Source organism: Heloderma suspectum, chromosome 2, assembly GCF_057233095.1.
Source record: "Heloderma suspectum isolate Gila_16-S chromosome 2, 16-S_ref, whole genome shotgun sequence".
Taxonomy (NCBI): domain Eukaryota; kingdom Metazoa; phylum Chordata; class Lepidosauria; order Squamata; family Helodermatidae; genus Heloderma; species Heloderma suspectum.
The window spans coordinates 373,728,703-373,754,203 of NC_139459.1; the positions used below are offsets into that span (position 1 = coordinate 373,728,703).

The window sequence follows — 25,501 nt, forward strand, 5'->3', positions numbered from 1 at the left end:
GAACTCTAACAGGGCCATCCAAGATGCTGAACCCTATCCCCAAAATAGGTTGACCACCTTGGAAGATAGAGACAAGTTCCAAGAAACCTTCGGTACTGCGTCCGTGGTATGGGAGAGATTTACTGTACTGCCACCTATATCAAATCCCCAGGGAGAGACTCCTGGGACAGATCTTGGCTTCCTTACAGGGTAAAAGTATCGATGTGAAGATTTGCTGGTTACTCTCAGGTTGCAACCCTGATGTCACACCAAAACAGCCCTGTCTGCTGAGGCACAAACCATATTTGTGCCACTGCTCTGAATACTCTTGTGGTCAATTGTGTAAGTGAGTCATTAACCTGACTTCTGTCTACGTTCTGTTATTTCACTAAGTATGAAGTTACGTTGTTTGTAATGGCTATTAGTCAACTAGAATAAAACGTTCTGACTCTGACCTTTAGAGTTCTGGCTGGTTCTGACTGCAACCCAGAATGGATTCACAGCCCCACCGAAATAGGAGCCACCAGCCTCCACTGTCTAAAGACAGTTGGCCCAAGAGCAACTGCAGGCACTCATGGAGGATAATGATCATCTAGACCCATTCCAGTCTGGGTTTCGATCTGGTTACGGGACTGAATCAGCCTTGGTCGCCTTGATGGATGACCTTCATCAAGAGAGGGACAGGGGGAGTGCAACCCTGTTAATTCTGCTCCATCTCTCATTGGCTTTTGATACCATCGACCATGGCATCCTCCTGGGTCGACTCTGTGAGATGGGTATCGGAGGCACTGTGCTACAGTGGGTCCGGTCCTACCTATGGGGCCGATTTCAGAGAGTAACCTTGGGTGACCGCTCCTCGGCCCCTCGGCAATTGAGCTATGGGGTGCCGCAAGGTACCATCTTGTCCCCAATGTTGTTTAACACCCATACGAAGCCGCTGGGGGTGGTCACTGGGGGATTTGGAGCTAAGTGCCATCTGGATGCTGATGACACGCAGCTCTGTCTCCCTGTGACATCTGAATCAGGGGAGGCTGTGCAAGTCCTGGACCAGTGCCTGAACTCGGTAATGGGCTGGATGAGGGCCAATAAACTGAAGCTGAATCCTGGCAAGGCGAAAGCCCTGTGGGTGAGGGGTTCCCGAGTCTGGGAGATGGGCTTATTGCCTGTTCTGGATGGGGTTGTGCTCTCTCTGAAAGATCATTGTTGCTGGAGGCCCAAGTGACCACGGCGGCTCAGAGTGCCTTTTACCAGCTTCAGCTGGTTCGCCAGCTACGGCCTCTCCTGGACAGGGATAGCTTGACCACGATGGTACAGGCATTAGTAACCTCAAGACTGGATTACTGAACTGCGCTCTATAGGGGGCTGCCCTTAAGGTTGGTCTGGAAGCTGGAGCTAGTGCAGAATGAGGCAGCTCGGCTGTTGTCAGGAGCTGCCCCTTTTCACCGTGCAACTCCTTTACTGAGGGAACTGCACAGGCTGCCTATTCGCTACTGGGCCAGGTTTAAGGTATTGGCTAGATAGCATCACTGATGCAATGAATATGAACTTGAGCACGCTCCGGGAGAGAGCGCAGGACAGGAAGACCTGGCATGCTATGGTCCACGGGGTCATGAAGAGTCGGACATGACTGAATGACTGAACAACAACAACAACTAGTGTACAAAGCCCTAAACAACTTGGGACCAGGATACTGGAGAGAGCTCCTCCTTCCTTACCAACCTGCCCAGACACTGAGGTAATCAGAGGGCATGCTCCTGGTGGTTCCACATGGACCCATGGCCCAGTTGGACTCCACCAGGAAAAGAGCCTTCAGTGTGATGGCCCCCTTCCTGTGGAACTCCCTGCCTTCGGAGGTAAGACAAGACATTGTTATTTCGAGAGGCCTTCTTGGAGTGACGAGCCGTGATTTATTAAATTCGCCTTATTGGAACTTGTCTTTTTAAAACGTTTCAACTGTTTTAACCAGATGTTTTATTCTTTTACCTTGCTGTTCGCCGCTCCAAAATCTTTTGATGTGGAGCGGAATGTAGATATTGTAAATAAATAAATAAATTAAATAAATTCCATTTCATGAATGATGCCCACCTAGTGTAAATTGTTCTTCATAGAACCATAGAATAGTAGGGTTGGAAGGGGCCCATGAGACCATCGAGTCCAACCCCCTGCTCAGTGCAGGAATCCAAGTCACAGCATCCCTGACTTCATCGCTCCGGTTTAAAAGTGTTTGCTTGACAGAGTTAATCCAGAGTGTGACTTTGCGTGTAAATGCTCTAAGGCTTCTGCTGCCCGCTCTCTGGGGGATTCAATCTAAGGAGTTAAAGTGAGCAAGTCAGGATTCCTAGAGAAGTAACTTCCTGCTCTGCTCCCTTTCCAATCCATATGGGGCGGAGTGGACTTCGGTTTTCTCCTTGCAGCGGGAACCGGTGAGCTCTCATTGCACTGGGGTGACGGGGATCCCCAGGGCTGCAGTGGCGGGCAGCAGGGGGAATGCCAGCCAGACAGGCGAGTGATGGGTGGGTGGGGATGCCCCCAAAATGGGGAGAGATGCCTGTATGCCCTTAATCCACCCAGGCAGCTGCAGATAGTGAGGCTGGGGGGCCGAGAACACAAAGCTCTCCCCCATTTCTCCTCCAAGGGGGGCAGCCTACGCAGCTGACCCATGCAGGGAGGGTCTTTCCTGCCCTGTGATAAACCAGAAGGTCCTTACAGGATCTCCCTGGGGGCTTAATCCAAGATTCTTTCCCTTTCGGTAGAGTAAATTGGTTTCAGGCTGGTTTACATTTTCATAGTGGGCTGAAGGAAGGGGGTGGTGGTGGTGTGTGTATGGGGGGTGTTGTGGAGGAAAGAAGGTGAAGCGGATAGGGGCCCCAAGGTGGAGAAGGAGCCCTCAAAGCCCTTGGCCCTTTGTGCTGTAGATCAGCCTCCACGACCGCATGGTCTTTTATGGAAAGATGAATTGGGTTAACAGAGTATAAACTGATAAAGACAAGAGTTCAGACGAGGAACACAATTGTATGCAACAAGGATCGAGATAAAGATGTATGGAAGTTCTTACTGATATCTCACGTTGTTAAATCATGTAATGAATTGTTAAATTCGAAACACGCACGCATGCACGCGCACACACACACACACACATATATATAAAGCCTTTGGCTCAGCCAGGCACCTGCAGACTGAGAGGTTAGGGGGCTGAGAATACGCATGCACACCCACATTGCAGCTAACCAATTCAGGAAGCATCTGTCCTGCTCTGTAATAAACTAGAAGGTGCTTACACAGGATGCCATCTTTGGATGGATTAAAAGCGGCTTTAAGATGGTTTACATATGCATAGTAGGTTAAAAGAAAAGGGATTCGGCTGGGGGGAGGCGGGTGTGGAGGAGAGCAGACGCAAGGGAAGCAGCGACTGTGGGAAGGGGGGATGAAGGGACGGCAGGAAAAGAGTGTGGGCGGAGGGGGGACTTGTCGGAGGGGGGCCAGCGGGCAGGGATGCTGTGCTCGCACTTTGGTTCTAAACAGATGCAGGCTTTGGACTGTGCAGGCTTTAGACTCTGGTGAAGGAGCCTTCCATCTCGCCCTGCTCTCTAGTTTCCGCTGGAGTCTTGGCAGTCGTATCCTTTCCTCAGAGGAGAAGGCCTGGTCGCTATAAGAACCCCAGTTGCTTTTTCTTTGTCAGGTCTCTTCCTTCCTGCTCTAGGAGTGTAATCGTTCACTCACAGAACAAGGTGTTTGCATTGCAGAAGTCAACAGCAGAGCCGATTCAGGCAGCCCTAAGAAAGAAACTGGCTGAAGGGCCCGGAGATCACCACTGTTGGTTGTCCCAGAGCCCAGATCAAGGATGGAAGAGCAAGACTCAGCTGGCCCAGGAGCAGGAAAAGGCTCCGATACCATCAAGAGTGAGAGTGGTGAGGAGTTCTGGGAAAGCGCCACACAGAGGATCCTGGGTGAAGACACCCTCAGCCCTGACGTACAGCGCCAGCGCTTCAGGCAGTTCCACTACCGGGAGGCCTTGGGGCCCCGCGAGCTTTGCAGCCGACTCCACCATCTCTGCTGCCAGTGGCTGAAGCCAGAGCGACACACCAACGCTCAGATCCTGGACCTGTTGATCCTGGAGAAATTCTTGACTGTCCTACCCCTGGAGATGGAGAGCTGGGTGAGGGAAAGTGGGCCAGAGACCAGTTCCCAGGCCGTGGCCCTGGCAGAAGGTTTCCTCCTGAGCCAGGCAGAGGACAAGAAGCAGGCAGAGCAGCAGGTGAGACCATTTTATCTGGGAGTGTCAAAGGGCTGAGAAATTTGGCGAGGATGTCATAGGAGTCCCCATCACTTGCTCACTTTTTCTGGGAATCATCCAGGATGGTCCATCTTGCACCGAGGACTTGTTCTGCATCGTTCCTTTTCTAATCCCACTCTCTCTTTTCAAACGTCACTGTCCTGCCTGGTTCAGGAATCCTTTGCAGGAGAGGCCACTGACTTCCTTGAGGCAAAGAAGGCTCCATCATTCACCAGACAGAAGCCACTGTTCAGACGGACCATGCTGGGGGGTGACGGAGGTGACACCTCGCTGGGTGAGGATTCAAGGGGCACTTGGGATCCAATCTTGGTTAAACACGGGCTATAAGGATAATAAAGAAGTGGACCCCTGCAACAAAACATTGCAGTGTAGAGTGTTTCATTTGGGGCTCCATTCTCAGCACCTCAGTTTTCTAACTCTTTTCCTACCAAGAGTCTGTCACCAGTCTCCGAAGAGTCATTTGGCAATCAGTGCCCACGAAACATCTCAATTCCTTAGAGGCTGCTTTGAGATATCTTCCCCTGCCACATTTGGTTTCCTTTTTCCTCATCATATCAGATTTTCTTTAGAAGCTGAGGTGGACACATGGCTGTCCAAATCGCAGCTTCACTAATATCTGGGGTGTCACCATAGATATATAGAGGCAGCTCTCACGTCTATCCTTGTAAACAATTGCAAATAACTTCTCAATATGAACCAGGAAATGACCTAGCCAGACAGTGAGAGGGTGGTCTCTGACCCTTTGTATATCTGTGTCTCTCTTCCTCTGTCCTCCTCTCCCACCTCCACATACTCCAACCCACTGTCCCTCCCACCCGGTTCTCACCCCCCCCCCCGAGTGAGATAACATTCCAAGGCCATTGAGTCCTGGTTCAGCCATTTTGATGGGTGTGGGCCCCCTTAGGTCTTTTCCTTAAGATTATTTGCCCGCCTGCAAGTCACGGTGTTACCCCAAGTCTGTTGACCCTCCCTCTTGTGTGTAGATGTTGTGGTTGAGGCTACATAAAGTACAGGCAGACTTGAATGGGAAACAGAGTTGATAGTAAATCAATCCCCCCTTTATCGTCTGTGTCCCTCACAGGAGATGGACTGGGGATGGGGACAAAATCTAGTAGCTCGTCTCTTCGTCATGGTGGGCCGGAAACAGCTCCTGCACGACTGGATCAGGTAAGGGGAATGTTCACAGGGGAGTTGGCGGCCTGGGTGCCTCTTTCCCCTACATATCTCTTGGCCCAAAAGGATCTGTCCCTTTTCTTGGGGGACTCAAGGAGGCTGTGAAAGCCACACGTGAAGGTTTATCGCACAGATGACATTTCTTCTTCCAGGTGGCCTTTGAGGAGGTGGCTGTGCATTTCTCCGAGGAGGAGTGGGCCCTGCTGGATCAGGACCAAAGAGCCCTGCACAGGGAAGTCATGGAAGAGAATTTGGGGATCGTGGCCTCTGTGGGTAAGGCTCCCCCATTCTCTGGGTTCATACAATCAAGTTACAAGGGACTAAAATTAATTGCAGCTTCTTTCTGCACTCCTGCTCCATTTTAGCAGCCAGTGTCCTTCTCTTCCTGACTGGGTGGTTTCTCGGTTCCCTGCTGAGGTCTCTTCTGAAGCCACCCTTGCTTGGTGGGCCTTTGTCAAAGCCTCAGTAGATGATGTCAGGGTTGGGTGTCAGGGGCTGCATCTGGTGGAAGTGGACTGGATCCCCCAAGGCTCCAATCTCATTCGCAGACTTAGGGACATAAGAAGTGCTCTGCTGGACAAGGGCAATGTTGCTTCTGACAGGGGCCAGCCAGATGCCTCCAAGAAGCCCAGAACCAAGGTGTGGCACCATCAGTCCCCTCCGGTTGTTGCTTGCAAGCATCTGATATTCACAGACACAGTGCTTGTGTTCAGAGAATACGATAACCCACATTCACAGGTTGAGTATGGGTTGTCACTGTACTTTTGATTGTTGTTGCAACGTGGGTTATCGTGGTGTCCGAACCCAGCCATGATAACAAACCATGGTTTGTTAATGATGAACAACCCATGAAAAGAACCCTTTGTATGTTGTTGGGTTGTGAACTGCAGGTTGTTCATGGTTAACAAAACATGGTTTGTTGGAGTGGCTAGGTTCAGACTACACAATACCCCACAGTTCAACAGTAACACATGCTCAACCCCTATTCAACCACCGAGTGGAGAGGGATAAGTTCAAATTTATGTCTTTAATGGTTACACGTATATCCTACCTTTCCTCTAAGGAGCCCAAAGCGGCATGCATGATCCTCCTCTCCATTTAATCCTCACAACAGCTCTGTGAGGTAGCTTGGTTCATTTACCCAGTGAGCTTCATGGCCATGTGGGAACTCGAACCTGGGACTTCCCAGTCCTAGTCCAACATTCTCACCACTACAACACACTGACTTGTTTTATAATTGTTTTTGAAAGCTACATTGGACCCTGGGTCATCAGGATGCAGGGTATCAATCTGATGCAGTGTGGAAGAGTGTGTCAGTCAATTTAATATTATTTATTACATTTCCATACCACCCACTAGCCAAAGCCCTCTGAGCGAAGTACAAAAGATTTGAACCTTAAAAATACAGTATAAAAGATAACATAAAAACCATTGACATACTGTCGAGGAAAACTTTACAGCTTTTTCTGCGTGTTCACATATATATTCAAAGAAAAGACAGAAAAGAAAGCTTACATATGCAGAGATTCCTACAAAATTCTTGAAAGGAGGTCCTCCTCAAACAAAGCTTTTATACAGTGGATGCCAAGGCACAACTTTAGCTAACACCGATTCAATACAGAACATTACAGAGGTGGGACAAGTTGTATAATACTTCTGCTTGGTTAGTAACTGCCACATAGAAAAACAGTATTAGTTGGTATTCTGATAAGCAGCTCTTACTGTTCTGGTTTTATCTGGCTTTTCAGGTGGCATTGAAGCTGGGGCATGAATTTTTCCCCTTTACCCTGACATTGCTTTCTACCAAGATTTTCAGTCTGCATGTTTTGTTTACTTTCACTTTGCTGCATGCAAGGTTAGTGAAAGGCAGGGTCAGTGTAAGCATCAGTCTGATTAATGGCTGTTGGAATTTTTTTCCACAATACAAAGCAGTTAAAAACAATCAACAGTAGGAATCCCAGGAGCAGCTAAAGAGAGAGGGAAAGAGAGTTGCAAAGAGAGGGAGAAGCCCTGGGGGATGATGGCATCGTGTAAAGGACCTGCAAACTACTGAGAGTGCATAATCACAAGCGCACAATAACAGCCTCATGTAGAAATGCCCCCAATGGAATAGCTGCTGCTAGAGGACAGTTAAATGATAGTTCTTGGATTTCAGGCTGTGTTTTTCACTTCTGCTTTCACTTTCACCAGTTGTTCCTCTTCCTTCTAGAATGTGACGGGCAGGAGAGTGAGAATGAAGGAGAACCATGCAAGTTGTTCGAAAGAGCTGGATGTAAACTGTTTCAGTGCTTGGAGTGCGGAAAGAGCTTTACTCAGAAGACACACCTCACTTCTCATCAAGCAACTCACACAGAGGAGAAACCATGTGGAAAGAGTTTCACTGAAAACACAGCCCTCGTGCCTCATCAAAATATCCACACAGGACAGAAACCATTTCAATGCTTGGAGTGTGGAAAGAGCTTCAGGTGGAATTCATGCCTTATGAGACATGAAAGAACCCACACAGGGGAGAAACCATTTCAGTGCCTGGAGTGTGGAAATAGCTTCAGTGAAAAGAGAAGCCTTGTGGAGCATCAGAGAACCCACACGGGGGAGAAGCCATTTACATGCTTGGAGTGTGGGAAAAAATTCACTTATAGATCAACTCTAAGGACACACGAAAGAATCCACACAGGGGAGAAACCCTTTCAGTGCCTGGAGTGTGGAAAGAGTTTCTTTCAGAAGATACATCTCACTTCTCATCAAGTAACTCACACAAGGGGGAAACGATTTACATGCTTGGTGTGTGGAAAAAAATTCACTTATAGCTCAAGCCTTAGGTCACACAAAAAGAGACACACAGGGGAGAAGCCATTTACATGCCTGGAGTGTGGAAAGAGCTTCACTCAGAAGAGACACCTCATTTATCATCAAGCAACTCACACAGAGGAGAAACCATTTGCATGCTTAGAGTGTGGAAAGAGCTTCAGTTTAAAGAGACGCCTCATGCACCATCAAAATATCCACACAGGGGAGAAACCATGTAAATGCTTGGAGTGTAGAAAGAGCTTCGCTCAGAAGATACACCCCACTTCTCGTAAAGCAAGTCACACAGAGGAGAAACCATTGAAATGCCTGGCGTGCGGAAAGAGCTTCAATGAAAAGAGAAGCCTCTCGGAGCATCAGAGAACCCACACAGGGGAGAAGCCATTTACGTGCTTGGAGTGTGGGAAGAAATTCACTTATAGATCAAGCCTTAGGTCACACACAAAAAACCACACAGGGGAGAAACCATTTCAATGCCTAGAGTGTGGGAAGAGCTTCACTCAGAAAAGACACCTCACTTATCATCAAGTAACTCACAAAGAGGAGAAACCATTTGCATGCTTAGAGTGTGGAAAGAGCTTCAGTTTAAAGAGACGCCTCATGCACCATCAGAATATCCACACAGGGGAGAAACCATGTAAATGCCTGGAGTGTGGAAAGAGCTTCAGGTGGAAATCAGGCCTTATATTACACGAAAGAACTCACACAGGGGAGAAACCATTTCAGTGCTTGGAGTGTGGGAAGTATTTCAGTCGAAGCTCACATTTTATGCAACACCAAAGAATTCACACAGGGGAGAAACGATTTCAGTGCCTGGAGTGTGGAAGGAGCTTTGGTGAAAAGAGAAGCCTTGTGGAGCATCAAGGAACCCACACAGGGGAGAAGCCATTTACATGCTTGGAGTGTGGGAAAAAATTCACTTATAGATCAAGCTTTAGGACACACCAAAGAATCCACACGGGGGAGAAACCCTTTCAGTGCCTGGAGTGTGGAAAGAGCTTCAGTCAGAAGACACACCTCACTGGTCATCAAGTAACTCACACAGGGGAGAAACCATCTACACGCGTAGAGTGTTGAAAGAGCTTCATGTGCCATCAAGTAATTCACACAAGGGAGAACCCATTTAAATGCTTAGAGCGTTGAAAGAGTTATAGCAGAAGATATACCCTTAGTCCACATCAAAGAAGAGGGGGAATATTTTTAATATTTGGTATTTGTAAAGATAAATTACAATTGGTCAACTCCCATTTGGTCAACTCCGTTACTATACATCAAAGACGTCATGCAAGGGAGAAACCATGTCAGTGGAAAGAGCTTCAAGAAGGATGGGGACCTTGGCAAATAGCAAAGCATTCATTCATTCATTCATTCATTCATTTTGCATTTCTTAGCTGCTTTAAACAGCTCCTTGTCTGAACTGCAGTATTCAGTTTGCATTACCCTGTAGGGCTGCCATAAGCCACCCCCTCCCACCTATAGCTCCTTCCATCCTGTGATATAGAAAATGACCTACATTTGCTTTGGAATTTGTTATTTTAAAAACATTTCACTTTGAATAAGAACAGATTGAGAAAGAGCAAGAATCCTTCTCTTTGAGTTATCTATAGAGTTTTTTTCTTTTGGGGCTGGGGGAGGTGTGGACACACAGTTGTCCAATCTTAGCTACATTAAAACCTTGGATTTCTCAATTTTTTTCTGTGGGTAGCTCTCACATCCACCCCTGGAGACGTTTAGAAATACCTTCTCACTGTGAAAACAGCTTCTCACCTATCCAGACAGTGGTTGGAGGTGATCTTTATGTGTCTCTGTGTGTCTGTTTCTCCCTCCCAGTCAGATTTCAGATTTTTTTCCTTCATTCAGCAGTTTATGCCTGTATTATGGGGCTGTTTGGGGCTTCGTCCACCCCCTAAGGGTTTTCTTTTTTCTGGAGGTTCTATTGTACCTGTGTGTATTTTGGGGCTAGTTCAAGGCTTAAGAACATAAGAAGAGCTGTGCTGGATCAGACCAAGGGTCCATCTAGTCCAGCATTCTGTTCACACAGTGGCAACCAGCTGTCGACCAGGAACCCACACAGAGGACACGAGTGCAGCAGCACCCTCCCACCCATGTTCCCCAGCAACTGGTCTACATGGGCATACTGCCTCTGATACTGGAGGTAGCACATAGCAAATCTTCTCCTTGCTGTTGGTGATCGACTTTTGGTTATACGCGGATGAGCAGGGGAAGACTCCAGTCGGTATTCACATTAGCAAGAAGCGATGGTTTCAGGTACACAGAGATGGAAACAGATACAGCTCGGACACTATTTGGTCTTAATTGTTATGGATACTTTTCAGCTTCTGCAACCTGAGAATATGGCGAAACATCTTGGAACACTGAGCCCTCCGGCCTGTATCCTATGTCCTAGCCCATTATGGCTGCCAGGACAGGGCTGGGTGTCTGGATCTGAGAAGAAATCCATCTTTCTTTGAGGGAGGTAATAGAGCTGACTGCCCTTGTAGAGATGGTGGCTGGGCCCAACCTGGAAAAAAGCCAATCGAGACTCCTCAGCCTGTGCTCACTCTATGTCTGGCCTTCAATTTCTAAACATGGTTCTGGAGCATATGGGGCAGCGACACCTTCTCAGTGACAACATGGTTCTGGTTCATTTGGCGGGAGCTGCTTTGGGGGACACAAGGACCAGACCACCCCCATACACCTTGGCCAGTTTGGCTGTTTAGCATCTTTGGCGGGATGTTAGTTCCCTTTTTGGGCCTGATTCTGTGCCTGGGATAGAGGATAGGGGGCCAAGTGGGGGGCTTGGGGGAGGCAGCCAGTTTAGTGATGGGTAGAGGGAGATCTGGTGTTGGGAGGTGGGCTAGCCAGGTAAGGGGACTGTGGCCCAGACAGTGCCACGTTCCAGTCCTCCCCACTCCCACAGGTTTGGTGGTTGTCCTGTCTGCCCTGGGATCTCTGAATGCTGCTTTTAAATGCCAGATCGGTGCATATTAAGGTCTTCCTCATCCATAATCTAATAGTGGATGAGGCAGCCATTCTGGCATATATAACGAGACATGAGTGGGAGAACTGGGAGGGGTTGGGATTCTGCTGATACCCAGCAGTCTCCCTGTCTGAGCTGACAGAGGTCGTCTCAGATGTGGTGCTGAGGTCCCCCAGGCTGCTGGTTTTGGGGGACATCCACATTCATGTCGAGGGCACCTTGTCTGGGGCGGCTCAAGATTTGACAACCATGGGACTGCCCTCACATATCCTCAGCCCAGCTCATGTAGCAGGGCACGCCGTAGACTTGTTCTTTTCAGCTGGTCATGGGAATGGGGACCTGAAGATGGGGGACTTTGAATCGGTCCCTTTGTCATGGTGAGATCGCCTCCTGTTGAGGTTTAGACTGATGACAGTTTTTCCCTTCTGCAAAGGTTGGGGACCTATTAAGATGTCCAGCCCCCAGAGGATAACGGATCCAGATGGTTTCCAGAGGGAACCTAGGAGGTTTTCCGACTGGTATGGCTGGCGCTCCAGCAAAACCCTGGTTGATCTGTGGAATGCGGAATGACCCAGGCTGTTGACACGATTCTCCTCAGCACCCTCCCCACAGTAGTGCTCCTGTGGCTCCAAGACATACCCTGGAGCAGAGAGCAATGAAAAAAAAATAGATGGTTTGAGTTCAGATGGGGGAAAACTCCTAGCGGATGTAATCGAATAGTGGTAAGTGTAAGTGTCTATACTCAAGGATACTCAGGGGTGGTTCAGGCACCAAAAAACACAATATTTCTCTGCTTTTATTAAGTCTTCTTCTATTAAGCCCAGCGGAGCTTTTTAGGGTTGTTCAGGGCATTTTTCATGCTGGCCCTGAGGCCACCCTGGACCCGTCAAAGAACTCTGGTTTGTTTACATGGCACTTCCCAGATATAAGACTTTATATCCGCCCGGAGTTAGACTCCAGGGTTATAGCAGGTGAACCAGGTGCAGTATCTAGAACATAGTCTTGTCCAGTTTTGTTGGATGAGCTTCGGTTGGTACAGTCAAGGACGTCGACAAGGTGCTTGGACAGGTTCAAGTAACCAATACCATACTGGATCCTTGCCCCTCTTGGCTTATAAAAACCAGCACGGAGGGAACAGCCAGCTGAGCCAGGGAGGTGATTAATGCCTCCTTGCGAGAGGGAGTGGTCCTCCCTCTGAAAGAGGTGGTGGTGAGGCCAATCCTGAAGAAACCCTCCCTGGACCCGGAAGATCTTAACTTTAGGCCAGTGGCCTAAAGGACCTTTCCTGGGCAAGGTCCTTGAGGAGGTGGTGGCCAATAAGCTCCAGACACTCTTGGATGAGACTGATTATCTAGATTCATTTCAGTCGGGGTTCAGCCCTGGTTTTGGCATGGAAACAGCCTTAATTGCTTTGTATAATGACCTATGTTGTGGGAGGGTCAGTGGGATGTGACCCTGTTGATTCTCCTTGACCTCTTGGCAGCTTTTGATACCAGGGACCATGGTATCCTTCTGGGGCAACTGTCTGGGTTGGGGGTGGGGAGTGCTGCAGTGGTTCCGCTCCTGCTTGGGTGGTGGGCTCCAGAAGATGGTGCTTGGGGGATATTGCTCAGCCCTGCGGACTCTCCAGCATAGGGTTTCTCAGGGGCAGGTTTTGTCCCCCATGCTATTTAACGTCTACATAAAACCGTTGAGTGGGATCATCCAGAGTTTTGGAGCGTGCTGCCATCAGTATGCTGATGACATGCAACTGGATGTGCTAAAGCGGTGCCTGGCTGCAATAATGGACTGGATGAGGGCTAATAAGCTAAAGCTCAGTCTAGAGAAGACTGAGATGATGTTCATGAAGCTCAGGGGACCTCAGTGGCATGGAGTGCCTTCTACCAGCTTTGGCTGGCAGCCCAGCTACATGCCCTATCAAGACAGGGATAGCCTGGCCTCAGTAGCCTATGCTCTGGTAACCTCCAAGACAGATCACTGCAATGCGCTCTATGTGGGGCTGCCCTTGAAGACTATTCAGACATGTCAGCTTGTGCAAAATGTGGCAGCCAGATTAATAAAAGAGACTGGAAGGACTGAACATATAAAACCAGTTCTGGCCCACCTGCATTAGCTGCCTGTATGTTTCTGAACCTGATTCAATGTGCTGGTTTTAACATACAAAGTCTTACTTGGCTCAGGACCGCAATACCTGATGGAGCATCTCTCCCAACATGAGCCTACCTGGACACTACGGTCTACCTCTGAGGCCTTCATTCGAGTGCTTCCTTTGAAGGAGGCTTGGAAAGTGGCAACAAGGGAGACGGTCTTCTCAGTGGTGGCTCCTCAGTTCTGGAATGCTTTCCCTATTGAGGTCTGCCTGGTACCAACACTGGCACCTTTTCAGGACCAGGTTAAGACTGTCCTTTACTGTTAGGGATTTGATGGCATATGATGGGTTATTTATGTTAGTTGTTTCTATCAGCTCCAGTATCGTATTGTAACTGTTTTAGCTGTTTAAATTGTTTTAAAATTTTAGGTTAGAGATTTTATGTTATATTTTTATTATCTTGTATTGTGGTGTGTACTTTTTGTAAACCACCCAGAGAGCTTCAGCTATTGGGCAGTATAGAAATGAAGTTAATAATAACAACAACAACCTCTGAAATCCAGGTAGTCTTGGAGGACAGCAATTATTTGGATCCATTCCAGTTCTGGATCCAGGTTCAGACCTGGTTTGGGGACAGAAATGTCAGGAGCGCCCTAGCGGCCTCTTTCAGTACACTCCAATAGCCAACTCAAGACACAGACGAAAGGATTCTTTTTTAAGGCTTTAATTCTTTTACAACTTAATGACTCTTTCAGATGCTAATCTCCAGTGACTAAGCAATGAACAGCGGCGTAGCCTATGCTCCGGGTAGGCAGTTGGTCCCTGTTTGAAGGAGAATCACTTGAAGACCCTGAACTTATGGGCTAGGGAGAGATCTTCCCTCTTTCCGTTGGGTCCATGGGACGTGGCCATTGCTTGTGCACCAAACGGGCGCTACGCCTCCTTTCTGCGCCCTCCATCGCTCGCCGCTCCCTGCGTCTGCGTCGAGCATCTAGCAAGCCCCGTTCCCACACTTTCTCACTGCTAGGATCACTATCTATCTCAGGAATGCTGGCAGGAGGAATCTCTGCCAGCTGCTGTGCCTGTGAGGGATGAGCTGGCTTCTCTCCCATGGATTGCTGATCCTCCTCAGAATCAGAACTGCTCTGGGGTTGTATCGGCTCAGTTTCCACCCTGACAAGAAACAACCTTAAGAACCCTTGGGGAGTGGTTGGGGGGAGTGTGATGCTGTTCATTTTTCCTGGACCTTTCTTTGACTTTTGATACCATTGACCAACTTCTGGATTCTGTAGCTAGGTTGAATTTGGTGGGGTGTTACGGTGGCTGCGATCCTACTTGGCTAATCAGTCTCAGAAAGTGGCACTCAGGAACTTCTGCTCTGCCCTGTGGCCTTTGGCTTGTGGAGTACTATGAGGGTCTGTCTTGTCCCCACCCCTCACCAACTAATATCTACATTGCGTGGCCCTTGCAGCCCCCTGGTGTGCCCTGACCACCCACCCACTGAAAAAATGGCATTGGTAGCACTACAGAGAACCCAAAAGCCCATGTTTGCCTTGTTTGCAAGGTAAACTTGACCTTTTGAGGGCTCCCTAGCTGCCACAGAGCCCTGAAATGCAGCTCTGAGGGGTCCATCTGCAGAGCGAGGCCTTCTCTGTGAGGTGGCCGTGGAGCTCACCAGTGCTGCCGTGGCACAGGCAGTCTCCCTGCCGGTGCCTCGCTCTGAAGAAAGACCCCCAAGAGCAAGGCCATGAAGGGGAAGCAGCTGGGAGCGGGGAGAGGAGGAGGAGGATGGTCCTTCCTCCCACCTCAGGCAGCAGGAGGCCTTGCACCAGCCCTGGCCATGGGTCCCTCCTAGACATTGGGAGCCCTGTTATGCCCCACCACGTTTGATCATTCAGGGCAGACCCATAATACCCATGAAAATGGCCACGGGCAGCCCGTCCATATAGGCAAACAAGTGGGGCACCAAATTCAAGGGGGGAAATCAATTAAAAATACAAATAAAATATCAAAGATGTCATTATTTTAATTCCCATGAACATGCAGAGGGAATATGACCAAGGCTGTGGAGGTCAGCGAGGAACCAACTAGGGATGGTGGGGCTAAGTTGGGTTGCCCACCCATCTTTGGGGCCCCGTCCTCCTCAGGCGAGGCGGGATGTGCTCCTGCTCTGCTGCTGCTCCCAGTTGGAGGCAGGGAGCAAGATGTCCCCCTTCCCCCTGAGAGCAGCCGCTTCCTCGGAGGGCTGGTCCTAGGGGCTGGCGGCACCTCGTTGGCTGTGTCTCCCCAAGGATGCAAAGGGGACCCTTCTTCCAGGGACCTCCCTTGGGCGCTGTGGATGGGACTTCGGTTCCTTCACAGAGCAGATGGCTGTGCTCGTCACCTTTGTTGTTTTTATTAGACCCTCTGGGCCGATACGGTGCTTAGTAAAAACACACACACATTTGGGGCATGTTTTATTGTAAATGATAATATTTCTGCTTCCAAAGATTGGGGGTTGGGGAGGTTGCCTCTTCATTAAACGGAAAAGAGGGGCAAAATGTTTCCCAGTTTGCCAAAGTCCTCAGCTGTGTTCTGCCCTTGGGGGTGCTGATTGCATGGTTCGCTGAGGGCGCCAGTTGCTGGCAGCTAGTCTAGGGCTGCCCCTGAAAATGGTGGTTCTTAGACCCACTCCAGCGGTCATTACAGCAGGCCCCCCAAAGCCAGGCTTCTCCAGGAGTCGCATCGACAGTGAATTCTGCCCTGTCCTGAGCGGACAGGTGTTTTTCTTGCTCAGGCACGGCCACTCTCGACCCACCTGGCTGAACGCAGCATGCCACCCAGGCCAGGTGGGCCACCAGGAGCTCAGTAAGCCCCGCGCTTCTGCTGCCTGCCTGGGTGAGCAAGAAAACAACATATCAAATGCCAACCAAGCACACTTGCCTGTATTTTTTCTGATTAACACATACACACAAAATAATATACACTCACACATGCTCCTCTTCTATGCTGTATAAATTGTATTTTTTACTCTTTCATTAGGTACCGAGCTCCAACTTAGGCTGTTTTACTGTTTTACATGTTCTATAAGCATGTCGTTTATAGACTTAATTATTACAGTGAGTGAATACCTTTGTTTCTTTAGTGATCTTGAGTTATTTTTTCTTTTGGTGCCTTTATTTTGTTAACTTTCTTTCGAAATAAAATGTCATAAAAAAGAAAAGAAAATACGTGCATGTCTCTGAGCCATTGCTGAGGGCAGGGTTGTGGTGGTGAATCATCTGAGTTAATGGATCACGTCCAGTTTGGTAGGTCACACGTTGGGCCACTTTGTGTCTGGATGTTTTCCTTCTCCCTTTCCTTTATCCCCCCCCCCCCCCAGGTAATACAATGGGGGTTTAATGGGAGGCTGAATGACCAACACACAAACACAGTCTAAATCTCGTTTCATGAATTATGCGCACGTTGTGTACATTTTACTGTTCTTGGTCTGCCAGGTTTTTGATCAAGGATCATGGGGCTGGAGCATCTCCCCTATGAGGGAAGGGTACAACACCAGGGATTGTTTAGCTTGGAGAAGGGGTGAGTGATGGGAGAGTTGATAGAGGTGTGCCAAATTATGCATGATGTGGAGAAAATGGAGAGGAAGACTTTTTTTTCTCCCTCTCTCATAATACTAGAACTCAGTGGGGTCATCCCATGAAGCTGGTCATTGGGAGATTTAGGACAGATAAAAGGAAGGACGTCTTCACACCGCACAGAGCTACCGGGGTTTGCTGTCGCAAGATATAGTGATGGTCACCAACTTGGATGGCTGTAAAGGGTGATTGGACAAATTCCTGGAGGATCAGGCTATCAACGGTTACTAGTCCTCATGGCTATATGCTACCTCCAGTATCAGAGGCAGTGTGCCTATGTGCACCAGTTGCTGTGGAACATGGGCAGGAAGGTGCTGTTGCACTCGTCTCCTGCTTGTGGGTTTCCCGTGGGCAGCTGGTCGTGCACTGTGTGAGCATAATGCTGGACTAGGTGGACCCTTGGTCTGATCCAGCAGGGCCCCTTTTATGTTCTTAAGTTCTTCTGTTTTAAAGATGTAATCCCGAGTGAGAGTTTTGAGTGTCAACACGGGAAAGTTGGTGCTTCTCTCTCAGTGGCAGGCTCCGTCTAAGGGGTTAAGGCGAAGAAGCCTGGATTCCTAGAGAAGCGCCTTCCTGCTCTGCCCCCTCCCCATCCATGTGGGGCGGAGTGGACTTCGGTTCCCCCCTTGCAGCGGGATCTGGTGAGCTCTCTTTGCATTGGGGCGGAGGGGACCCCCAGGGCTGCCGCGGGGGGCTTGGTGGGAAATGCCAGCCGGGCAGGCAAGTGAGGGGTGGGTGGGAGGAGCCCCAGATGGAGACCCCCCCTCAAATGGGGAGAAATGCCCCAGCCAGGGAGCTGCAGAGTGTGAGCTTGGGGAGCTCAGAGCACAAAAGCTTCTGCAAACTGCTTTCATAGAACCGCAGAATAGTAGGGTTGGAAGGGGTCTGTAAGACCATCCAGTCCAACCCCCTGTTTCAAGCAGGTTTGCATTGGGAAAGTGCTCTGAAGGTGGGGGGGGAGATTTGTGGAGGAAAGGAGGGACAGCAGAAGCAGCTGTTCTGGGAAGGAGGATAAAGGAATGGCAGAAAAAGCGCATAGATGGAGGGGGAAATGTTTGTTTCCTAACGAGATGCAGGCTTTGTTTTTTTTATTTATTTATTATTAAATTTATTAATCGCCCATCTGGCTGGTCACCCAGCCACTCTGGGCGATGTACAGCATATAATAAAACAGTTTAAAACAATAAAATTCTACAATAAAAACGTTTTCTAAAATACCCTGACCCACCCCAAATGCCTGCCTGAACAACCACGTTTTTAATGCACGGCGGAAGCTCATTAAAGCTCATTAAAGAGCTTTGGACTGTGAGGCTGGGGTGAAGGAACATTACCCTTCTGCCAGATCGGCCAGAGAACAGACATCGACTTTGTGTGCGAGTGGATGTTTATCACCAGAACACCAAGGTGTGGTGCAGTCAAGAGTTGCCAGCGTGGCCCCTCTGGACCGGACCCAGAACAATAGGCGGGTTTGGTATTTATAGAAACAAGTAAACAAGGCACACGACGTAGGCTTTGGTCAGTATTTGGTGCGGCGCTGAGTCAAGGGGCTACCAACTTCCTTCAGAGGAAGTTTCCCCATCTCCAGAGATGAAGGCCTGCTAGGCATTGTGACTCACGCACAGTAAGTAATCAGCCACCGTCCTCTGGCGTTAATTCAACCACTACGTCCTTTTGCCTACGTGACTCTCAGCACCTCAGCAACTCATTCCCATGCTAGCAATGCAGGTGGTATTATTCCACTGCAGAACCTGACTTCCATCTCACCCTTGTCTCTAGTTTCTGCTTGGACTTTGGCAATCACCCGCATTTCCTAAAAGGAGACGACCTGGTCACTATCAGAAACCCGTCTGCTTTTTCTTTGTCAAATGTCTTCCTTCCTGCTTCAAGCCTGTAATCGTTGATTCACAGAATGCCGTGTTTGCATCACAGAAGTCAGCAGCACAGCTGATTCAGGCAGCCCTAAGAAAGAACTTGGCTGATCATCCCTGTTGGTTGGCCCGGAGCCCAGATCAAAGACGAAAGAGCAAGTCTCAGCTGGCCCAGGAGCAGGAAAAGGCTCTGATACCATCAAGGTTGAGAGCAGGGGGGAATTCTGGGAAAGTGCCAGGCAGAGGATCCTGGGTGAGGATATGCCCAGCTCAGATGTACAGCACCAGCGCTTCAAGGAGTTCTGCTACCAGGAGGCTGAGGGGCCCAGGGAGCTTTGCAGCCGACTCCACCGTCTCTGCTGCCAGTGGCTGAAGCCAGAGCGACACACCAAGGCTCAGATCCTGGACCTGGTGATCCTGGAGAAATTCCTGGCTGTCCTTCCACCAGAGATAGAGAACTGGGTCAGGGAATGTGGAGCGGAAACCAGTTCCCAGGCAGTGGCCCTGGCAGAAGGTTTCCTCCTAAGCAAGGCAGAGGACAAGAAGCAGGCAGAGCAGCAGGTGAGACCGTTTCGTTCTGGTAGTTACAAGGGGCTGAGAATATTTCCAAGGGTAATGGAAAACTGCCTACTGCTGGCCCACTTTTTTCTGGAAATCATCCAAGGAAGGGGTGGGCCTCCCCCCCCCCCGTCTTATTCTGTACCATTACTTTTCTAATCACCCTCTCTCTCTCTTTGTGACCTTCACTGCTCTTTTTGTGCAGGGCCTGTTTGCAGAAGGCCCCACTGACATCCCAGAGACACAGAGGGCTCCATCGAACACCAGACAGAGTCCACAGTGCAGACGGACCATGCCAGGGGGTGACAGGGGGTCCTTCTCACTGGGTAAGGATTAAGGGGAGCTATTTCAGCTTGGTCTCACCTTCTCAAGTTTTCCTAAAAATATGTGGCTTACTTTTCTATTTCCCAGCAAATGTTTTGTTTATATGTCCAAATAAAGCCAATCTGGGGAGAGAAGATTTGTGTTTCCTCTGCACACATGAGAGTGAATTGTTAACTATGTACAAAAAACTGAAATGTATAGGATAAAACATCAGTAAAAGTTCTTCCTTGGGTTGGTGTCTTGGCCAACAGCCAGCCCCAGTTTCCCTCTGTAGCTCCTTCTGCCCCATCTCTTCAAGGAGGAAAGCCTGGAAATTGGACAATATTATTAGGAATTATTAGAGATTCATTCATCCACCCACCCATGTGCTTGGTGGCATGTTTGTGAGACTCTGGGGCTATTCACACAATGCGCTAACCCACGCTCAGTGGTTGAGAGTGGGTTGATTTGAACCATGGATTGTTTGTTAAACCGTGGGGTTAGCGTGTTGTCTGAACACAGCCAGGGTGGCTTGTTAACCACCCTGAACAACCCAACAGCACACCATGAGTTCTCATGCTGGCTTGTTAGAAAAAAAATAAGCCACACTGCATAGTTAACAAGCCACCCTGGCTGCATTCTGACAATACACAGTTCAACATACAACCCACAGGGCTAGCATGTTGCGTGAACAGCCCCAAAGTCTCACAAACATGCCACCAAGCACACAAGTGGATCAATTAATCTCTAATAATCCCTAATAATATCGTTCCCATGCGTGGGTTTTTTTTTTCAATCGTAGGCACCTTGGGAGCCAATCTGGAATGAATTTGGAGTATCAATCTAATAAACACGTGGGGGTGTACAACAAAATGTTGCAGTATCGATTGTTTCCTCTCAGGCTTCCAGTCTCACTTTCATCCTTTGAAATGTGAACTAGGGAATGACCTAGCCAGAGAATGAGATGGTTATCTCTGTTCTCTTTTTGTATCTAGGTGTGCCGTCCTGGGCTCTCGTCCTCCTCCAGCCACTGCATTGCATTCCTCTCCCACCTGCTTGTCAGGTTTTGGCTACAGATGCATGAGCACAGGCAGTCTTGGATGGGAAAGGGAATGGTCAATAAATCTCCCCTTCCCCTTTTGTGTCACTCACAGGAGATGGACCAAGGATGCAGGCAATATATACTAGATCATCTCTTTATTGTGGTGGGCTGGGAGCATCTTCTGTGCGACTGGATCAGGTACAGGAGGGAGACCATTTTTCCTCTATAACAGTGAAAGAGAATGTCTGTCTGTCCACCCATAGTGCCAGGACCGTGAAACCTAGGCGCCTGAAGCTTGGCATGCATGTGTGAGCCCCTCAAGGTTATTTTGTTCATCTGTGAGAAGATGAACCAAATAAATGTTAATTAATGTTAGTGTTCCCAGGTGGTTGAAACCTGCAGTAACAACTTCAGTCACTAGGGGGAGACAAAGCGTAGCTTTGCAGTTGATTCTGTCTGAAGGTGAGGGAGAGTAGTAGGCCAAGGGACAACGTTATTTGGCATCTTCTTCCTCCCAGCTAAGCGGCAGGTCCCCCTCAGAGGAATGGAGTGGACAGAACCCACCATGGGGTGCACCATGGCAGGGACCATGCCTAGTGGTCATGGCTTCACTCAGACAGGCCAGACGCAATGTGTCCTACTCTGACAGCTGCATAAGGTTACTTGAAGCTGGGTCCATTCGCTAATAGAAAATAAAAATGGTGAGTGGCTGCAGTAGAGTTTGTTTTGAAGGGTGCCCGGCCGCCCAGAAAAATGGTAAACACATCTTGGAGGCGAGTGCATTGAGCATCCGAGGGGACCAGAATAGATGATGGGGAACAAGAGGGCTGTTTTGCCATTGCTGGGGGCAGCGGGGTCCTCAGCATCACCACTTTGCCTTCTGTGAAATGGGCACTCTGTTGTGCTTTGTGGCAGGCAAAGATGTGATTTGGCCTTTGGGATCCCACCTCTTCCTGATACTCCTGTTATTTGGTCCTGTTATTTGTCTCTGCAGCTCAATTTGCCTTCTGTGAAATGGCTGTTGGAGCACAAGAGGGAGGGTTCAAAATAGTTCTGTGGCAAAGTCCAGTAGTTCTGTGTTTTGGAGCTCGGAATCTGCCTCTCTGCCTTGTATTTAGGTCCTGGGGCAACTTCGTGTGCAGTCCTAGGCATGTTCAGACAGAAAATAAGCCCTAAAACTCCCAGCATTCCCCAGCCAGCCATGGGCCTTCAGTTTTCTTTTAGTGTCACCAGTTTGCCTTCTGGATAACGTGTGTGTTGTGACTGGCCACGCCCATCATGGTAGCCATTTTGTGAATGGACCCCCACCCCCATGCAGCCATTTTGAGAAAGGACCCAAGAGCACACTCGCAAACTTCTAAATGCTCCCCGCAACCCAAAAAGGTTTGGGAACCCCTTCCCCAGGGCAATCCCCAGCTACATAATTTTCTTTTCTGATTGTGCTTAGAGGGGGATAATAATTTTCTGCTTGCATTTGATGTTTCTTCTTTCAGGTGACCTTCAATGATGTCGCGGTCCATTTCACCGAGCAGGAGTGGGCCCTGCTGGATCTGGATCAAAGAGCCCTGCACAGGGAAGTCATGGAGGAGAATTTAGGTGTGGTGGCCTCTTTGGGTAAGTCTCCCCTTTTCTCTTGGTTGATAAAATCAGTTTGAAAGAGCTAAACAATCATTCTGCACCCTTGTGAGATGTTGGGAGCCGGGGCTCTTCTCTTCCTGCCTGGGTGGCTTCTGGGGTCTCTTCTGAGGTTACTTGGCAGACCCTTGTCAAAGCCACCATAGATGATGTCAGGCTTGGATGTCAGCATTTGCGTCTGGAGGAAGTGGGATGCCCCAAGGCTCCAATCTCACATGCAGGCTTCGGCACCTAAGAAGTGTCCTGCTCGATCAGGCCAAAGGGCACCTAGTACAGCATTTTGCTTTCCGCAGTAGCCAGCCTGATTGCCTCCAGGAAGCCCAAAAGCAAGGTGTGAAGGCATGAGCCCCTTCCCGTGGTTGCTTAAAGCCTCTGGAGATGGGCGTTGGTGAGTTGAGTATAAGACAATTTAGGACGCAATCCTATGCATGTTTAGACAGAGAAAAGGCCCACAACTCCCAGCATTCCCCAGCTGGGGAATGCTGGGAGTTGTGGGCCTTTTCTCTGTCTAAACATGCATAGGATTGTGCCCTTAATTGAACAGGACTTCCTTCTGAGTAGACACGCATAAGACTGTGCTCTGAAGGAGTTCCTCCTTCCCAATTGGGGCTTCCCTTCCCTGTGCAGGATTGTGGGTGAGAAGTGGACTGCGGGGGTCTCCGTAACTGCTTTCCTGTTGGTGTTTCAAATCAAGCTGGCCAAGCAATAACCTCTTTCCTTCACCAGGCAGAACTCACCAGCTATGAGAGACTTCATATAGCCACGCTTGTGGAAGAGAGTTTTGGGGCTGAAACAATCATCGTGTAGCTCTCCCTTTATAACAACCTGCGGCCCTCCGGATGAATTGGCCTACAACTCTCATCAGCCCCAGCCGGTATAGCCAATGATGACGGATGATGGGAGTCGTACACCAAAACATCTGGGATATAGGATTCACTTAGGGTGGGAGGAGAAGTGGATGCAGTATCTTTGGGAACAGCTGGAGGGGGTAGGGAAAGCTAGAATTGTATTGTAAACGTTTTTGTGAGCTGAGGCAGGCCCAGATCATCAAAATGGGGAGAATCAATCTAATGAACTATAGAAGAGTTTGCCATTCGGTTCCTTATTTTACTATATTCTGGAGGAAATGTATGCACAGTATCAGGGCTTACTTACACAAATGCTCACATTTCAAGTCACCCTTGGTCCATCTGTGCCCATAATGTCTCCTCTGGTTGGCAGTGCTTTCCAAAGTCTTATACCCAAGACTTCCAGGCCCCTCTAAAAGGTCCTTCAGCTGGAATGGCTGGGATCAAACCTGGCCCCTTAGGCACGCAAAACACAAGTTCTGCCACGGAGCTATGGATCTCTTCCTTCCTTCTTGGCCCCTTAGGCACGCAAAACACAACTTCTGCCATGGAGCTATGAGTCTCTTCCTTCCTTCTTGGCCCCTTAGGCACACAAAACACAACTTCTGCCATGGAGCTATGGATCTCTTCCTTCCTTCTTGGCCCCTTAGGCACCCAAAACACAACTTCTGCCATTGAGCTATGAGCTCTTCCTTCCTTCTTGGCCCCTTAGGCACGCAAAACACAAGTTCTGCCATGGAGCTACGAGTCTCTTCCTTCCTTCTTGGCCCCTTAGGCACGCAAAACACAACTTCTGCCATGGAGCTATGGATCTCTTCCTTCCTTCTTGGCCCCTTAGGCACGCAAAACACAAGTTCTGCCATGGAGCTATGGATCCCTTCCTTCCTTCTTGGCCCCTTAGGCACGCAAAACACAACTTCTGCCATGGAGCTATGGATCTCTTCCTTCCTTCTTGGCCCCTTAGGCACGCAAAACACAACTTCTGCCATGGAGCTATGGATCCCTTCCTTCCTTCTTGGCCCCTTAGGCACGCAAAACACAACTTCTGCCATGGAGCTATGGATCCCTTCCTTCCTTCTTGGCCCCTTAGGCACGCAAAACACAACTTCTGCCATGGAGCTATGGATCTCTTCCTTCCTTCTTGGCCCCTTAGGCACGCAAAACACAACTTCTGCCATTGAGCTATGAGCTCTTCCTTCCTTCTTGGCCCCTTAGGCACGCAAAACACAACTTCTGCCATTGAGCTATGGATCTTTTCCTTCCTTCTTGGCCCCTTAGGCACGCAAAACACAACTTCTGCCATGGAGTTATGGGTCTCTTCCTTCCTTCTTGGCCCCTTAGGCACACAAAACACAACTTCTGCCATGGAGCTATGGATCCCTTCCTTCCTTCTTGGCCCCTTAGGCACGCAAAACACAACTTCTGCCATGGAGCTATGGATCTCTTCCTTCCTTCTTGGCCCCTTAGGCACGCAAAACACAAGTTCTGCCATGGAGCTATGAGTCTCTTCCTTCTTGGCCCCTTAGGCACGCAAAACACAACTTCTGCCATGGAGCTATGGATCTCTTCCTTCCTTCTTGGCCCCTTAGGCACGCAAAACACAACTTCTGCCATGGAGCTATGGATCTCTTCCTTCCTTCTTGGCCCCTTAGGCACGCAAAACACAACTTCTGCCATGGAGCTATGGATCCCTTCCTTCCTTCTTGGCCCCTTAGGCACGCAAAACACAACTTCTGCCATGGAGCTATGGATCTCTTCCTTCCTTCTTGGCCCCTTAGGCACGCAAAACACAAGTTCTGCCATGGAGCTATGAGTCTCTTCCTTCTTGGCCCCTTAGGCACGCAAAACACAACTTCTGCCATGGAGCTATGGATCTCTTCCTTCCTTCTTGGCCCCTTAGGCACGCAAAACACAACTTCTGCCATGGAGCTATGGATCTCTTCCTTCCTTCTTGGCCCCTTAGGCACGCAAAACACAAGTTCTGCCATGGAGCTATGGATCCCTTCCTTCCTTCTTGGCCCCTTAGGCACGCAAAACACAAGTTCTGCCATGGAGCTATGGATCTCTTCCTTCCTTCTTGGCCCCTTAGGCACGCAAAACACAAGTTCTGCCATGCAGCTATGAGTCTCTTCCTTCCTTCTTGACCCCTTAGGCACGCAAAACACAACTTCTGCCATTGAGCTATGAGCTCTTCCTTCCTTCTTGGCCCCTTAGGCACGCAAAACACAAGTTCTGCCATGCAGCTATGGATCCCTTCCTTCCTTCTTGGCCCCTTAGGCACGCAAAACACAACTTCTGCCATGGAGCTAC

At 49.2% G+C, this 25,501-nt stretch overlaps 1 protein-coding gene across 1 annotated transcript in view; it reads left to right on the plus strand.

Moving 5' to 3' along the window:
* The first annotated feature begins 2,342 nt into the window (after positions 1–2,342).
* Positions 2,343–25,501, plus strand: part of LOC146356156 (uncharacterized) — a 34,585-nt gene continuing 11,426 nt past the window's right edge. The window contains 15 exon segments of the mRNA XM_084830029.1: positions 2,343–2,402; positions 3,723–4,234; positions 4,427–4,547; positions 5,355–5,440; positions 5,599–5,719; positions 7,656–9,461; positions 11,374–11,608; positions 14,792–14,884; positions 16,097–16,197; positions 18,333–18,408; positions 18,714–18,827; positions 18,925–19,366; positions 19,569–19,689; positions 20,821–20,906; positions 22,202–22,322. Of these exon segments, the coding sequence (XP_084686155.1) occupies positions 3,821–4,234; positions 4,427–4,547; positions 5,355–5,440; positions 5,599–5,719; positions 7,656–9,461; positions 11,374–11,608; positions 14,792–14,884; positions 16,097–16,197; positions 18,333–18,408; positions 18,714–18,827; positions 18,925–19,366; positions 19,569–19,689; positions 20,821–20,906; positions 22,202–22,322 (3,937 nt within the window). The 5' untranslated portion in view covers positions 2,343–2,402; positions 3,723–3,820.